Source organism: Egretta garzetta, unplaced genomic scaffold (genome assembly GCF_000687185.1).
Source record: "Egretta garzetta isolate BGI_Z169 unplaced genomic scaffold, ASM68718v1 scaffold111, whole genome shotgun sequence".
Lineage (NCBI taxonomy): Eukaryota > Metazoa > Chordata > Aves > Pelecaniformes > Ardeidae > Egretta > Egretta garzetta.
In genome coordinates this window covers 1,291,679-1,310,280 of record NW_009258672.1, presented here as the reverse complement: position 1 = coordinate 1,310,280, position 18,602 = coordinate 1,291,679, and the positions used below count along the sequence as shown (strand labels likewise).

At 39.6% G+C, this 18,602-nt stretch overlaps 1 protein-coding gene across 2 annotated transcripts in view; it reads right to left on the bottom strand.

The window, feature by feature from the left end:
* Nucleotides 1-18,602, bottom strand: part of SH3KBP1 (SH3 domain containing kinase binding protein 1) — a 207,507-nt gene that overhangs the window by 17,891 nt on the left and 171,014 nt on the right. For both annotated transcript variants that reach the window (XM_009648800.2, XM_035888576.1), the window contains exons 8-12: nt 18,013-18,114; nt 14,024-14,075; nt 10,004-10,084; nt 7,415-7,577; nt 2,223-2,308 (exon numbers count right to left, since the gene is read on the bottom strand). In XM_009648800.2, coding sequence (XP_009647095.1) covers nt 2,223-2,308; nt 7,415-7,577; nt 10,004-10,084; nt 14,024-14,075; nt 18,013-18,114 — 484 coding nt within the window. The remainder of the gene's footprint in view (nt 1-2,222; nt 2,309-7,414; nt 7,578-10,003; nt 10,085-14,023; nt 14,076-18,012; nt 18,115-18,602) is intronic.

The window sequence follows — 18,602 nt, the reverse complement described above, 5'->3', positions numbered from 1 at the left end:
ACTGGGGCAACACTGGTAACGCATACCACAGTTAAATATTATCTGGACTCACACTGCCTGGTCCATCAGTGGTTTGGAATACACTGGGACAACTCCTCTTGCTCATCCATCATTCTTACTAATAACTCATTTAGCCACAAGATTTCTCCAACCCATTGTTCTCTTCATAAATAAATAAAAAAAATTTAACACTTCTACCACAAATCTTTCCAATTACACTGTCCCATAAACTGCCCTGAACTCCAAACCTCTCCTCATAGTAAAAGACATTAATCCACTGTGAGTTGCTTTGGCTTATTAAATTTTAATTTATTGCTCTACCCTCTCTTAAAAGACTGTTTATTTCTTTAACAGTATTTTACATGAGCTGTCAAAAGCCTCCTGAAAATTCATATCAGTTATGAACTTTGGGTCCGCTTTCATTCTGAAATCGTAATTTATTTCTTTTTTTCTTTTCATGAGTGTCTAACAGGCTAGAATGACATGATTTGCCCTTGTAAATGCCATTCTGGTTTGACCCTATCATGTTATACTCATCTAAGTATTCACGCTATTTTATCCTTGGGCTCAAGAGGTTCCCCTTGTTAGTGGTAACAGGAGGTCATCAGTTAAGCCCTTTGCGACTTGTGTATGTGGTTTGGTTTATGGACTCTTGTGGGCTCCTATTCTCCATTTTAAAAAAGCAACACAAAAACCCCCACCTAAGTTCTGGAAATGAATAAAAATTATTACAAATCAAATTTCCACCTAGCTTTTTATAGGTTGTTAAAAAAACCTCAGAAAAATAGAAAGCACTCTAAGCTTTTATCCTGAGAGTGATTCCAAGGAAATCAGCACAAGGATTATAAAAGTTTACTTCCATCAGACCACTGTATGCTATTTGCTTTCTCTTTCAAGTAAGCAACAGCTTATGTGCTTTGAAGCAAATTTGTAAACGTGAGTAACAGACTCTAAATGGCAGCATTTGACTGCATTTCAATCCCATTCCTTTATATTAATCTCTACCATAAAAACGTTCATGCAATTTATCACAAGCTTCTAACTTCCTATGCTTAACCCCAGTGAAAATCTGGAAAAAACACAGTACTTGCTTCTCCAGAAGAATGTTCCTATCATAAACCATAGCAACAGCAGCAGGTAAAAAAAAAAGCAGACACACAGATGCTGAGAAGCTCATAAACCTATGTGAAATCAATTTAGCCTTTCATTGTTACATTGCAATTAAAATCCATCTATAACTTCAAGCTCTCCTTTCAAGTCTGAAGAGAAGGCAGGTTTGGCTGTTGAAAGTATACTATTTTACAGAAGTTTTCCTAATGAAGCAGCCTGGGTAGAAACCACCACACCGAAATAACATGTAATGCCACCAGTGAAAGGTAGGAATGCTCACACGCTCAGGGTACCCTGGTTCTGCCTTTTACAAAACCGGGTCACTCGCGGCACAGCTGCGACTGCGGAGGAGAGCGACAGCAGCAGCTGCCGCCGCCGTCTTTCTAAGTAGAGGTAGAAGATGGCTGTCGCGGCTCCGGCTTGCAGCCCTGGGACAAGAGTCAGAGCACCTTGCTTTCCCGGTGCCGCTTACTGCAGCACCCGCCCCAGCAAACACCTCACCGGCGCTGCCAGCTTGGGAAGGAAGGAGGCTGAGAGAAGACAGGAAAATAACCTAGCGTTACGCCTTTCCAGGTGGTTTCCCGATTAAACTGCTTGTGTTGCAGGAACACAAATTAGTACGTTCTAGAGGAATGCAGACTGCTTTTAATGGGTGTTTGCAGGAAACTTTATTCAAATTGGCCTGAAATGGCTCTCTATTCTTTTGCATTGGGAAGTGTAAAGATTACTAACTGCACCAAACCCACAATCTTTTGCAGCGTTAAAAATATGGCCACACTAACATTACATCCGTTAAACTAGTAAGACTTATTATCGTTGGCCTTCTCACACGTTTCAGACTTTTAAACAGAAATAACAAAGCCCTCCTATTCAAAATAGCTCACCATTCCACACTTCCTTTTGAAGAATTTTTTTAAACAGAAAACCCCAACAAAACTTTTTTAAGTAAGGCAGAAATGATCCTTTAAGCCTGCAGTTAAAATTTGATCTAAGTGCACTCACATTTATTGCCAAACCCTCAATCTGCCTTTTGGATTATAACAAAGTCACTAAAAAGCAGAAATTTACACTATGAATTTCTTAGGCAAACTATAAAAAGCACTATAACTTACCGATGTCATTGCTTCTTTCAGAGGAGTCTTTCTCTAGAGTGCCGGATACTGTACTGCCCACTAATTCCACTTTTGGACTATCGCTCCTGCATTTGGATCAAGAAGAGGAGATATTTTATTGGAGTTTTTGTGTGGGTTACAGTAAATTGATAGCTAACTTGCAATTAATAACGAGAGAGCAAAATATTCTTCCTTTGTAGCACCAGACTAATAGCAATGTGTCAGAGAGGCAATCTCCAGTAAGTAGACATGCTGTATGGATTAACCTTATCTCATTTCTCCTTAACACCTGTCAAAAAAGCCTATTTTAGACACCGTAGTGTCCGGAATAATTCTTCAGATGTTCACAGCATCTCAACGTGAAGGAAACCTAAGGGCAAAGGGACATTCTTCAACACCTCATTTGTCATTTTTTTCTAATTAATTGGCTTGCATAAACTATAGCAATGGACAATCTAGAATACTGCAGAAAGGGAGAGACCATCAAGCTAGCATGGTGCATTCCAGCGGTTCCTAGTATTTACTCATAAATGCAGCTCTTCCACCAAAAGAAGATCTATCTTTATTTTTGCATGTTGCTTATGAGATTAGACTATGAATATTGTTTCCACAGGTACAAAGAACCAAGGTCATCTAGTCTGTCTGAAAATGTCTTTGGAATAGGCAAGTGTCAAGAGTTCTGATTCTTCAAACAGAGGAACTATTTTTAAATCAAACAGGAGATCAAACATAAGCAACATGATTATTCTTTCTTTGTAGAACTTTATATCCCACAACTACTTAAGTTTACTAAAATAATCTGACTATTTAAACATTTAATTAAAAAAGGGCCAGTGGTAGGCGAGTTACTCAGCACTGCACAGGTCACACCAACAAATCCCTGCGACATTTATGGTGATAACAACTGTACATTTAATGCAATAAATTGTACTTGCCATCATTACCAGGTCACCTAACAAATACTGGAGTTCTTCCACAATGACTGTTCCCAGCATAGCACTGTAACCATTACGATGTACGTAAGGTACCCCAATTATGGGTAAAAATATAGATCTGTCCCCAAAACAACCCAGGCAGATGTGCATTTCTATGAACAGCAATAATTAGCCACTGCCAGTAAAATATACAGCGAGCTCCTGAATCTCATTGACTTTTTTCATTTGTCTCTGCTTTTGATGCCGTAAGCTGATGACAGATGGCCTGAACCTCAACTCATGGCAGCAGTTTACGAGCAAAACACAAAGTGGCTGGAAACCCTATTTCAGACTTCAGGAAAGCTGTGATAAAGAGCCTGAAAGTTTGTGTTAAAAACCGAGGGAAGTCACAGATAAAGTGAACACATATCCAGTTAAACACTGTGGTAGGGTGACAAGTATTCTATGAACTAAAAAAGACAGACAACCAGTTCATGACCTGAAAAACAAACTAGTCCTACACAGCTATCAACATGACAGGCAGTCTGCACCAGGAAGGAAAGAGAAGAAATCTGACACACTCCTAGAAAAATGTATTAATTGGTGAGGTAATAAATAAGGGTATTCCCCAAGTGATCTACCTGATCAATTAGTCTTCTTATCTTTTTAAAAAAAAAAAAATCCTTATGTATTTGTAAATCTGTAAGAAGCAACATAATTTCTTGGCTGACAGGCCAATGAGCATCTGACTGCATACTTTGCACCCATATATTTGCCAGCAAACTGAGAGCACCACGTGAGTTGGAAGCGCCCTAGGAAATGTGTGAGTAGAGTTTTGGAGGAGATTCTTAGGATGGTGTGATTTTGGGCTGAAAGTCACAACATTTACCATTTGACTACAAAAGATACCAAGGTATATGACATCAAGCCCACAAAAAAACCCCAACTCTGTTGTCAAAAGAATTAACAGGCTTACTAAGCCAATCTACGTCTGTACAGTTGTCAAAGGAGTGGAGCCATCCCTTCTTGGTCACAGCGTCTCCCTCCCTCTGCTTGTGCCCATGCAGATAGGCTGTCAGCTCTATCAGACAGATGATCAGCCTGAAATAAACTCCTCACTAATGGAAATCCCACTGCAAACTGATTAATTGCCATCTGGAGCAGCTCCCTGACCCATATGGCTGAACGGCTGCACAAATGCTGGTGCTAACATAAGGGAGGCTGCAGGAACGGGCTGCCAGGAGAGGGAACCTGCCCCTGTTAGCAGCAGCATGGACACAGATTGGTTTGGACTGATTGTAAAAATGCACTTTCTGTAGGTCTTTATGGCTTGCCTACTCCAGAGAATTGACTCATCGGTAAATTGTATAATCACAGGTATGTCTAAATAAGCTGTGATGCCTTTGGAGCAAAGTGACAGCTATTCTGTCCCATGTGGGTTTTGCCTCTCCTATTGCCCTTGAAGCCCTAAGCTGCCTCCAAGGAAGGAGGATTATATTTAAATGGAAAAACAATCATCACCACAAAAAGTCAGTGAGATGCATAAGATACAAGCCACTTACTCCGAACAGAAAAAAACCCTCTTCAGCTAACCAGCAGCCATGGAAATCTCATGGGATTTACTTCATAGCTACAGCAATTTTCCCCCCTAGGATCATGTACTGGTTTGGGCTGGATAGAGTTAATTTTCTTTATAGCAGCCCCGATGGGGCTGTGTTTTGGATTTGTGACCACAATAGTGTTGATAACACCCAGATGTTTTAGCTATTGCTGAGCAGGGCTTGCACAGCCTCAAGGCCTTCTCTGCTCCTCACCTCACCACCAGCGAGGAGGCTGGGGCTGCACAAGAAGCTGGGAGGGGACACAGCCAGGACAGCTGACCCCAACTGGCCAAAGGGACATCCCACACCATAGATGTCATGCTCAGCATATGGAGCTGGGGGAAGAAGAAGGAAAGAAGGGGGATATTTGGAGTGATGGCGTTTGTCTCCCCAAGTCACCGTTATGCGTGATGGAGCCCTGCTTTCCTGGGGATGGCTGAGTACCTGCCTGCCCATGGGAAGTGGGGAATGAATTTCTTGCTTTGCTTTGCTTGTGCACGCAGCATTTGCTTTATCTGTTAAACTGTCTTTATCTCAATCCATGAGTTTTTGCACTTTTGCCCTTCTGATTCTCTCCCCCTTCCCACTGCAGGGGAGTGAGTGAGTGGCTGGGGGGAGCTGAGCTGCCCACTGGGGTTAAAACATGACAGGTCAGCAAAAATTCTGCTGGTTCAATTTTTATTCTAATTGCCTTAGGTTTTTCAGATTCTGGAAACGGATACCAGCAGGTCTTGAAAATATTTACTATCTTATTAAACTGAACTGATTTAAAAACAAAATGCCTGTATTGAAGTGACCGCTTCCACTTGAAGTTTCACATTTCTTAATTATTCAAGTAATTCAAAGTCTATTCCATGGATTACTTCATGATGTGAACTTTCTGCCCTCTTCCTATAAGACACCCTTACAAGTTATAGCTTACCAGGCAGAACATCTATATGAGCTAAATCCATTAATTTGAATTAGCTGATCAAGAAATCCATAGGGAAACTGCTAGCACTGTGATCACCAACATGCATCATCATCACCTTCCACGTTTTAATCTACCTACTGTTATAAGTAATATTCCTTCAGCATTTTTTTCTGTGCTAGACATAGCAGAGTTTGGACAATTAAGAACATAACAGAGTTACTGTTTAGATCTGCTTTGTCACGTTGTTAACATGAAAACTGAAGTATCTTTAAAAATGCATGGTTTCTTTATACAATTTTATACTTAGAAAAAGGAAAACAGAAGACCAATAAAACACCCCTCCACAACTCTAAATGTTCAAAATATTTATAGTATGTTTGAAATATTCCAGGCAAAGGATAGAACAAAAGAATAGCTACCATGTTGCATGCCTAGCTAGTGAGCTGAACGCTAGGTTATGTATTGGTCTTGCCAAGAAGGCATCACTTCGCTAAATCTAAAGGTCATAGCAAATACTTGCTTCTCCAAGCATGCCTAAGTGACCAGCAGGTGTGGACTATATTTTGGAACAACTGGGCAAGCATGTTCAAAGCCAAGGAGTCCAAATGAAGCTGTGGCAGTAGCACCTGGATAGAAGGGTAAGTTCTCAAGAGATGCACAGCCAAAGCACTTCAGTAAGATGAAACTGGCAGCACAAGGCAGGCACCATTTTTTTATTTTATGTATCTCAGATTTCACACCGGGAGCAGTTGTTTAATGAACCATATGTGGAGGAATGAGGAGAATCAATGTCTAGGATTTCTATTTTATTCCACTCTACCTTACACTCCATTCTGGTATTTAATTCACCATTAGTATACTTGAACTCCAGTAGTTCAATGGAAGCTAATTTTTCTAACAGTACAATAGTAAAATTATTTTTATGCCTATATTCTAGTATTTCTGCAAGATGTGCAGTTTGCCTGTTTTAGGCAACTGTTTTTTTCTGGTTTTCACCTATTTCTATCCACGATGCATAAAGGCACTCTACAGTGCACAACCCAGATGCTGATGACTAATGTGGCCACGAAGACTTGATTAGGGTGAGGCCTTTGATTTCTGCAACCTCTGCTTTTCCAAGCTCTGGCAGCAATTAAATGGACTTGCGTAGGCAAGTCCAATCTCTCAGTGCTTCTCAAAGGCTGTAACCACCTCTGATAAAGAGCATCACGTAACTACAGAGTAACAACCAACATCAGAGCATGCATCCTTGACAGCAGTATTCTGCAGCGGCACCAGCTTAAAGAACATTCTATGAAGGCACATGTATTTTGCTAAAAATGGATGCAAAATGATTGGAGAAAACAGACTGAAACCAAGCTGACAGTATCTGAAATGCGCATTGTCTAGTGCTGTTCCTCAAGACAACCCAAGCCTTTGCACTGACTTAGTGCCCCGGCTAAGCTGGAATAATTTGAGGTAAATGAAGAAAGTCAACATCCGCGCAGCATACTGATGCAGATATTTCCCACATATTCTGCAGTGGAAACTACGATGTTGCAGTAACAGTGTGTTCATCAGTAGTAATGAACATTCTAAGCCTGTTGCTTTTGAGAAGATAGTTATGATCCAGCCAGCTGACTAGAAGGTTTTTCCTTTTTTTTTTTTTTTGACTCTTTAAATGCAGTTTAAATTGTGACATTAACTGTAAAATCTAAATTCCTTAAATGTGTTTTTTTTCCACTAATCCCAAAAGTACTGGACAGAGGAAAAACAATACCTTACCTTGCATGAGTCACAGGCACAACTGGTCTTTCTGGTCGTCTCGGGGGCAAGGTACCAGGTCTATTCACAGAGTTTGCTTTGGGTGGCCGAGGTTTCTTCGGAGGTATAGCAGGAACTGAAGGCTTCTGCAAGTCTAACTGTTTTTGCTCTCTCTCTGATCTTTCTTTAAATCAATTATTTCCAGAAAAAAAGAACACTGATATTATTAAGTGGAATTCATTTGCACTCACAGGTCTACAATTAAGCAAGAAATCTTCAACTGCAAATATGTTGTATACAAAGAAAAAGCTTATCTCCCTTCCACTTCTGGTCTAAATAATTCTTTATTTGAAATAACATGTTTACCACAAACCAGCTGTTTGCCCCGCCTGACTGTTCTGCCTGTAATTCCTCATGGCTGAAATGTGTGTGCTGTGTCTGAATGGGAATGCTATTTTTTATTTTAGTAACTTACTGATTTCTGAGTGTAAAAAAAAAAAAAAACAATGGCAAAAAATTACATACCATATGGAACGATTTCCCATAAGCACAGCTTATATCAAATTCTAATATGAAACAATATTAAGTTAGCAGGTCACAAAGATAATTATGCTGGTTATTCTTAATATCTCTTGAACAAACAGAGCAATACCATTTCTGGGGGAAAAAATAAGTGTGTTTCAAGTGAACTACAGTTAAATGAAAATATAAGCATTAAAATTTAGTGATGTTTGGCAGGATGTAAACCCCTTGGAACCTTTTATTTAGGTTTTTAAGAACAGACTTACAGCTGAATTTTTCAGCTTGCCAGTGAAAGAATGGTTCATCTGCAGAACTGATTATGCATAGTTACGAAGTGCCACAATACTAATATCCAATGCCAAACACGCAATGTCTTGAGTATGTAAAGCGCAATACACATGAATAACTCTTGCAAATAATATGCTCCAAATTCATAATACAAAACAAACGCAAACACGTTTGCTACACCATAGGAAACCTGACTCTTCTCCAAGAAAGGACAAAACTCTCAAAGGGACCAAAGTTTTGCTCTCTGTATCCTACTATGTCGACACTCCACTGCCCTTGACAGCGTTGTCTGTGATATGTTGTGAATATTACACCTCTGTATACACACAAGAGGTATTGGGAATGTTACAGGGTATTGCTTAATGGGTTCTAGGTCTCAGTCTGAGAGCACCATGGAATAAATCACCAGAAACACAATCCAGATTAGATTTGGAATAGTCCAGGAAATGACCCTTTTTCAGTACACTTTCAGTTGATGCAATCATTGGGTCCTCTGTAACATTGAAGCTTTTCCAGCATATTGCGTAATTTTTACACGCTTACTCCTATGACAATTTATACTGCATCAGTGTCCAAGAATCTAAACTATGTATGAGGGAGGGGATAGGCAGCATACCGACACACAGCGTAAGGAACGTTCCTGTGCCACCCCTGCTGCCACACCACACCGAGTAATTCCTGCCCCTCCCTGGTACTCCAGAAATGTAGGCATGACTCCTATGGCCTCTTTCCAACATTTAGAAAAGTTACAGGTATTTATATCCTGGGACAGTAACATATTTAAACTTCCTCCACCATTTTGGCAGTTGACTTTGTAAATCAAGTGGAAAGTGGAAAGCAAAGGCCTTTATTGCTGAGGTAACCACAGGAAGTAGCACACATAACCAAAAGTAAACATACGGAGACGGAAGCGCTATACCACCTGTCAGATCTCTAAGACATATATACAGAAACAGATCTTGGTGCAAAGTCTGAATGTTCTGGCACTCAATTATAACTGCTTATTTTACATTTAGTCATGTGCCTACACGTGCCTTTTAAAAGACTGCAAGTTCGAACACTTAAAAGATAAGAAATCCCACAAACAAACTTGCCTGCACAATCTAACTTCAACGTATGAACCTTGACACCACCTTCGATCAGAAAATCAATGTAACTATTTTCCCCAAACTATTCAGAACGCATAATGAACACAATGAAACCATGCAAGGTTTGATTTGCTCGTCACTGCTCTGTGTGGTACTGTGCCCTGTTTCTTGCAATGTTCAAACCTGGCTTTGCAGACAGAATTTTTTCATTTCTTCACAGGCTTGCCTATGACTTTGTCTGTGACTACGATAATGGGGTGATTCATCAGCCTTAATGACTGTATCTTCACAAACCCCCTCTGTGATGCAGGAAAAACCGCCAACCCTGCTGTTAACTAGAGAACCAAGGCACACAGATGTTAAGAAAAAGGTACACGCTAATCGGGGGTATCATACTCGATCAAGGACCTGGGTTTTACTGAGCACAGAGCTTTAGACAGCATTTTATGTATTGAGAGCGTATCTCCTTTTGACTTCAGTTGAAGCTGCAAGTACTTAACAGCTCTGGATTAGTACAATTGAATACCCTGAATTTAGCGCAAAAGCAACGAGATCCTTTCCAAAATGCGTATCATCACAGAGCTATCAGAGTGAGAAAAAAACATCCAAACACTACACTTAATGACAGCGGGGACTGGGAAGTGAGGATGTGCATCGGTTCCACTTCCCCCTGCCTCTCTGCAGAGAGCAGGCAGGAAAGCACATTTCATACCTTTTTCTTCTGTTCGATTAGGAAGACATTCTGGCCTTTCGGGAGGTACCTTTTTGATTTCATGCTTTCGATCTGTGGTACCTGTCAAAGAAATGAAAATTTAGAATTCTGAACAAGCCAACAGACCAGCATATGCGGCCACATAAGATTTAATCCTGCCATCTCTTAGGCTTTTTACATTTTCCAATTTGAAAATGTCGTGCTAAAACTGAACATAAAACCAGTTTCAAGTATTTGATTACACCATAACGACAAAAAAGCAATCAGGTGTTTATGTTTTCACAATCAAGTTCACAGTTTCCAAAGCATGCACCTCAAGTGAATAGGCTCTTCCATGAAAAAAAATAAAAATAAAAATTCAGTAACTACAGATTTTTAAATGTGGACAGATCCTTCACCATTGTAGACATACTTAACTGAAGAGCAATTCAACAGTGTGGAGAATCATTAGGAATAAATCAATTAATTGGGCATTTCTGCCAAGAGAATACTTACTACAGATGAATATACAGGGCTTATTTTACATTAAGTTAAACCCTCCCTCTTCTTCACCTCTAGTACTAGCTGTTCACTTCCACATATTAGAAGGATGAGAAGAGTAGTACTGACAGTATTCTGCACAAATATTTTAATTGACAACTTTTGGCCTGGAGGTGTAAGACTCTGCCTTCTTCTGCCTCTGTACTAGAGACCCTGACACACTGGCTTCTGTTGCTGTAAGGAATATGGGAATTTGTGGCACCAACTACGGGAAGATTTTGCAAAAATTTCCTGGCACATGCAAGATGCAATCTTCCAGTCCCCGTATTATAAGAAATGCTTTACTGGATATTGGCTTTGCTGCACTGGCTAACCACTAGGTGCTAATGCCATTTCAACTTGGCAGTGTTGAAAACCGCTTTAGGTAACACTATTAGTATTTCAATAAAAATTACAGTTTATGACATCCAAGAAAAGCAGAGGAGGCAGGGCAGGGAACACAGGGCAAATTTTTGCTTCAATCTGTTCTGTTATATGCAGTTCTCACGTACATTTACATTTTCTGAATGTGCTGCCACAACTCTCTTCTGCAGCTGTTTCCTAGAAATCAGTACTCATCAGTGCAAATTGCTCATCAGTGGTGATCACCGGCCATTGTTTCTTTATAGAACTGTGCTGTTGGACAGGCAACACTGTATCACATATGTCAATAAATAATACTGAATTGCCATTTTACAGTTGGACTCAATGATTTTAAGGGTCTTTTCGAACCTAAATGACTCTGATTCTATGAAAAATACTTCACTCCTGAGAGGAGAAACTGTTGCTGGAAACCAATTAAAGCCTTTCTAAATGCGAGTTATGCAAAGCGCAAGTCAACATATTGATAATTTTGCACATACTAGTGTGTTCAAGAAAAATAAGAGACACAAGTCTATGTACCTAATTACAGTAAGATTAACAGTCATTGTTAAGACTCAGAGGAATGCTACAAACACTTAGGAGCTCCCAGGCTCAGGTGTGCTCCTTGCACGGGTTGTGACCCCCAAATGGATCAGTACCCAGGCAGCCACCATGATCCTGCCTTAGCTGCCAGGAGAAGGTCACTTGCAAGGAAGCTCTGGTGAACTCCATACCAGCTCCCAGAGGGATTCAATGGAGTATTCCCATCCTCCATCTAGATGCAGTTGTATGGCTTCTCCCACCTACCCAGTGAAGTGCCTGCTGCTTTTCAACGGCTACGTGAAGGACTTGTGCTCCCAAATTTGGTTCTCCAGTTTTCACCTTACTTTGTAAAGTAGCCCAGCACAGATGGCCCTGGCTGTCTACTGCTGTGCAGAATTTGGAAATACGGCCAAACTTCCAGCTGTACTATAATGTAAACTAGACACCTCCTTTGCATATGTACACCTTGTGCTACAAAGACCAGTTCTAATTCTCTGCTATGATTTTATGCTCTGCATCAGAAAATTCTGATATTTAATTATTTGGGCTGCAACTGACAATTCTCAATTTATTCATCACACTACAGAATCACAGAATGGCAAGGGTTGGAAGGGACCTCGGGAGATCATCCAGTCCAACCCTCCTGATAAAGCAGGCTCACCTAGAGCACGTTGCACAGGACATGGTCTAGGCAGGTGGTTAAATATGCAGAAACGCTACTGGAAATGGTTACCTACAGTCAACAGTAAGGCCTGACATGGGGATGTGGTACAATACAATGTTATCTTGGTAAAGTGATAATTTGACAAAGTAGAGGATGTTTGGATGGTAATAAACATGGGCTGATTTTCACCTCTAAGTACATATCACAAGAAACTCTTGTGCATAATCAGCCAAGACTTGTCAAAGACTAAGTATGAAAACAATGAACAGCAATAGCCTCGGCTTTGCCATAGACTTCGATGACCTTAATGAAATTGTCTGCATCCTTTATGCATCCATTTTTCCTTCTGAAAATGGGCACTTTATCCTGCTATGGTGACACAGCTAATGCGCTGGATGCAAACAGGTATGAAGATATCACGAGTAGTATTCTCTAATGGTAGCAGTATAAAATGCAAGAAACATAATGTTTTATAGAGCTTTTCCAAAACACGTGTCAAACTGTAACTTCAGTTGTCACGAAGACATCTTTAGTATGCAACCACCACTAGATGGCAAAGTTATACTGCTCTCTCTGGACACTTACTGATCTTAAATCAAGTCTATGTTTTTAGGAGTCTCAAGACAGAGCGAAGAACAAACCATGGCTGTCAATAAGCAAACCAAATATTTATAGTCATGATTCTATAGCCAAAAAACTGTTTGAGAAATCTGAACTAGTTAAATTATAGCCTATTGATTCACAGTAAATTGTACACTGGTGTAATTTGTTCATCTATTAACAGATCAAGACTCTAGGAGAGGGAAATTTACTTTTTAAAGCACTGAAAGCTGGAACAGACCACAGTGACAAGAAAAATAATCTGGCTAGATTGGATGTGTTTTGTTTTTTTAACATGTGCCAACGGTGGGGGAAGCGGTAGTGCTGCTGCAGAATTTTAACAAAAGAGTTAAGGGATTAAAGAATTCCAGCCACAGTTATGTGGCACAACTGCAATACAAATGAAAACTCTGAGAGCAGCCCATGCCTTCTGATTTGTGATTTTTACATGAATGGAACAGGAATTTGGTTTCTGAGGTCAGAACTGTCAAGTGCGTAGACATTTTAACTGTTTCTAAGTTTAAAGGAAAAAATAAATCATGGAGGCACTTTTGAAAATGTGTATCGAGAGTTCATTTTAAAACTACAAATAAAAGTGGCTTCAGCCCTCAGTATTTATGTACAATTCAGTCTAACATATTCCCAAACCAGCTTTGCTAGCACTCATCTTTTTGGAAAACATAATCAGCCCCTTGATATATTTTAAACACCATTATCTACATAACCAGATTCAGGCTAACTCCTTTAAGCTTTATACTGATGGCTATAAAGTACTGAAAACCAAGAATCTAACTATGGCATAGAACTTGGAGACAGACAGCTGGCTCCAGCATTCATACAGATCTGCAAGATTTAGAGGCAACTCAGATGGGGCCACTGTATTACAGCCAAGTTCTCTGACACCTTCTCACAGATATGCAAAAAAGCTCTTTATCTCTAGAATAAATCAGATCTGTAGGTGTAAAGTAAATGCCGTTTCCTCCTGCAGGTATTATTAGACTCCAACATATTGGCTCTACACTGCAAAGACACGCGCACAATCAACCTCAGTCAAGGAGTGGAACTGGAGAACTTTTCAAAACTGAAGTATCACACTCACTCCAAATTAACATATTTAAGGAGACAAAATAAAATATTTGCCTGCAATACATTTAAAAAGCACACTACGGTCTTTCAGAGTTACCATCTTTTCAAAATTTGATTCTGATTTATTAATTGTTGTCTAGACACCTCCTGCTTATCAATTTTGATACAGATTAATTCTATATAAATTTGAATACATGTAATTTATGCTCACTGACATGTGCTGTACAAACTCAGCTGCACCTTACCTGATCCTTGTTTGATGACAGGAGCTGATGGGGGTGGTGGTTTCTTCGGTCTCTAAAATTTAATAACAGAAGAAAACAGATTGCTTCAAAATGCCTGTAAATCTCATTCATACAAAGGTTGGAGTTAATAATGCATTGCTTAACATTAATAATTACAAGACTTGAAACTACAGATCTGTCACATATTTCCCCTGGAATAATTTCATTTAAAAGAATTTGAAGGGAGAAAATAGCACTGACAAGTAAAATATCATTTTTCTACTTCCACAGTTGAAGTGTCCTGCTGAGGGGAAAAAAAAAGTCCAGGTTATGTGCTTTAAGATTAGAGAAATACATGACCTTTGGTTTACTGAATAAACTTATTTATTTAAAAATTAATCCTGTAAATATTCCAACCCATTTTGGAAAAAAACAAACACAAAAAACCAGCTCAATGTGGCAAATCCTGAAGCGTGTTTTTTCAGACCTAAAAATGGGGCAAAAATGCAGAATACAGGAGATGCTGCAAAGGTTACATTTTGTTCACTCGTGATACATTTACAGCTCCAATTGTGAAAGACAATTACCAGAGTTTTCGATGATTGGTGAAATGAAATAAATTGTTCCAACCAATCTGTACTTTTTATTTTTACCTTCTCTGTTATGACCAATTTCCTAACAGATCTGTAATGGCATGGCTGAGAAACATGACCACCAAATCAGCATCAGAACCATTTCTCTTCACCTGCAGGCTAGAGGAGGAGTGGCTTTCCTTCTGTGCCGATGCATGCGCGCGCGCACACACACACACACACACACCATACTGGCATTCACCCTATGTATCTTGGAATAAATACATAAATAAATGGAGCACTTGCCAGATCAAATGATTAACTTTAACTCTCACTCTTAAAAATAAAAATCAAAATTATTTAGAATAAAGCCCAAGTAAAAACTAGTATTTGTTTTCCTCATATGTCCATCCTTTTTTTCTGAGAAGGACCTTATTTCCTTTGCTACAGATTGATCACAATCACTGTCACTATGTTGCTGGCCATGCAACCCTGTATATCGTCTAATGGTGCCAAACTTCAAACAACCACTTAGGTTGGCATTTTCTACCAAACTCGCGTTCATTTCTGCCCCCCCTACTATTTTCTATAGATCCGTCAAATGGTTCACCTACTTTCAAGAAAGATCAATTGGTTTGCTCCCTTGCAGTAATTAGTTCAGCCTCTGTCCTAGAACTCTCAAGTCTTAGCCTGAATGTTGACAGGGAGCAGGTTTTCCATGAAGGTTGAGCCCTTGCCACTCACCCTTCCTGGGGGATCTGTCTCACATCTAGCAAATTTATTAATCTCTGGAGAAAAAAAAAAATACCATTTTTTCAGACTGAATAAGCCTAACAGCTTAAATTTCTGAAGTTGCCAACCTGCAAGCTTCAGGTTTCTCCTACCACCTTATCCTAACCACATTACCTCCTGTCATCAACCTGAGACAGCTGTGGCCAAGAACTCAGGAGCTCAGAAAGATCATCTCTAGCCTGGCTGCCGTGGGCCATCGTAGATGAACGGTGAGTCCCTTACACTCTCAGACACACTTAGGTGACATGGTTCAAGGTTTAAATGCAGAAAACGTGGAAAGAAAAGAAGACAGGGACAATAAATGTCTTCTGATAGCAATCGGGGGTTTGGTTGATAATGGCTGCAGAGTGAAATAGTTGGTGCTGAGGATCCAACAGTCCAACATAGACTTTTGGGGTTTTATTCTGGAGCAGTGTGAGCCTGATGCCATTGACTGTCCGTAAGTCAGCAGTTGGAATATATGAGGTGCACTCCTTTAGCACATCTTTTGGCTTATTCCTCATCTGAAAGGAGTCTAGTTCCATGTCCCCTGAGACCTGTCTTTGAGGTAAACCAAGGCACAGCAAATACAGATGGACAAGTGAGAGATTCAATAAAAATGCCACTCCTGATTAAAACTAAAACACTAATGTAGATAAACACAAAGAAGAAAGGACCCTATGGTTCATTAGACAAAGTGGCTTTAACTGGAAGCCAACGAGGGAAATGTTTTCTTTCAAAAAGGCGGACAAAGATCAGAAAGCAGGTAGCGTGAAGGAGCCTTAAGACTGCTGAGAGAAACATGGAGAAGCAAGGAAGAATTACAAGGGTGTGTGGCTGGATGAGATAACTGAGAAGGTGATGGAGACAGACCAGAAGTGAAGCCAACAGAAAGGAAACCAGGATTGGTTGGACAAGAAGAGAACAAAACTACAGAGCAGGGACAAAGAGCAAGAGGGCAGAGGAAAACAAGCTGGATAAAGAAATTTGGTGTAGGGATAGAAAGTAAATCCAGATGGTGTTTTAGACTCAGGTAGTGAGCTCAGGGGAAAATCCTGTAATTGAGACCACCTGAGAGGTAGAGACTGGGACTAGGCAGCAAATAGAAAAGGCCTGGGACAAATGGCCATGTGTGGAAAAGAATCAGGATTGGAAAACTGGGGACTGAACAAGGAGATGGGAAAAGATCCCAAGCTTTTGTTCAACGACCAAAAGAACTACTGCAAGAAATACTTTCAGACCATAGGATGGAATCCAAGATTTCTGGATTGCATCAGAAAATACCTGACAAAACCACTAGAAAAGTATCCATTTCCTTCCCTTTTATCACTGATTCAAGCAAAGACAGACAGTCTATAGTCCTACCAGTTACTTACTCATGTGGCCAGATCTGTGCCATTTTAAAAATTAATAAAATTTTATTCTCCACATTTACAGTGAACTTAACTTCAATTTCTAAGTGAATATTTAATTCATTCTACAAGTTATATTCATTGTACTCTAAAGAAAAAAAACACTTAAATATATATAATTTATAAGTTCAAAAGGACTGAATAAATTTCACCACAAAAAAATGGATAAGAGTAAAGATTTTTCTCTTCTATAATAGGCTCACTATGTCTTAAGGTTTACGATTTCTGCGTCTTCTGGAAATCACCTTCTTTTATTACTAGGCCTAAAGCCAGGATATCCACTCTGCTGTGGAATTGTGTTTTCATCTCCCACAGTTTTTGCTGCTCTTCTACCTTCATTTTCAATAATTATCACGTTAGCTTTTGTGAGTTAATAGTTGCTTTATAAAGCTTTCCAAGTTATTTAATTTTTGCCTCCAGCACCCAATTTTATTGCCAAAGATTGAAGCCGAGTGTCAGTAAGTCTCGGTTTTATCACAGGCAGCTTACACTGTCACTGTGAAATACTCATCAAAAGCCTGACTGCAAGCTTCTAATATCCCACTGATGACTGAAAAGGTTCCTAAAAATGGAATGGACTTGTGGGGGAAGTAACCCATTACTTTCTTCCAGGAAGCTGCAGGATTTCTAAATACTTTTTGGCAAATAACAACGCCATCTCTTTCAAATAAAAAAAAAGCTGAAAAAGCTTCTGCATAGATTTTATACCTTCTTTTTTAATAATTCTGAGAGGGGTAAAGAAACATGCCTCTGAGATACCAAAAGCTCACCGTTGTCTTTCAAATCTCACAGTTAAAATTTCACCCTTTTCATTCTGGAAGAGTGCTTCACTGCTGTCAATCAGCACGCAGGTGGTACACTAACTTTTCATATTCCACCACAAAAATAATGGAGGAAAGTTAACAATTATGGTCATCATTGCATCCCTTGACTCAGCAAATTACCCTGGGACCTCCAGTTCCTCTCTCTCAGACTTAGGACGTAGGACAGAGGGCTTTCAGAGCAACGCAGTGGGAGCAGGCTGGCTGGATGGGCCAGTCAAACCCTTCAAAGAAACTCTGTAATATGACTTTGAGTGCCACACGTTCTCTTCATGGATGCTTTGTAACCCAGAAATTTGTTTTCTTTAACTTAACTTTTTATTTATTACATTAGAAATGAAACTTTCTCAAAATCACATATCAGAAAGAGAATTCCTTTCAACTCCACTTTCAGCCTGTATTCTAAAGCAAAAATGAAAGAATACATTGCTTACCTCTTTTTCAAAATCAGAAGGAAGAAGCTTGACAAAGTTATCTGGAAACACACCTCGTCTGCCATTGAGTTCTCCTTCCCACCAACCCACATCAATGCAATCCTACAAAACAGTAAAATAAAATGAAAATCACAATGTGCTTCTGCGCTGAACAGATTTGTGTGCTGAAGTGCTCTTTTGCATAACGTCCTGCCTTTTTGCTGCAACATGACAATTTACTGGAGTGCCAGGTTAACAGGGTAATCTGCCAGATAAAAACTTCAGTAATCACCCTGCATTACATTATCACATAGAGCAGCAAGGAAAGAACAATAAACATGCTGTAAGAGCTCAAGAGCGTGCCTGTGTCTAAAGCAAAACACTATTTTACCATTTGATCTATTAAACCAGTGAGCATTTTGAGCACGTCTGATACGCCTTCTCTCTGATTTCATTCTCCAGAAAGACAATAACTTAATTAAACTTCATATATCCCAGGAGGTAAAAAAGCTCCTTTATTTCACATACTTTCACGAAAAGCTTGACACATTAGAATTACTTCTGAGATTATTAAATTTCATCACACTCCAACTGAGAAGGCATTCTACGCC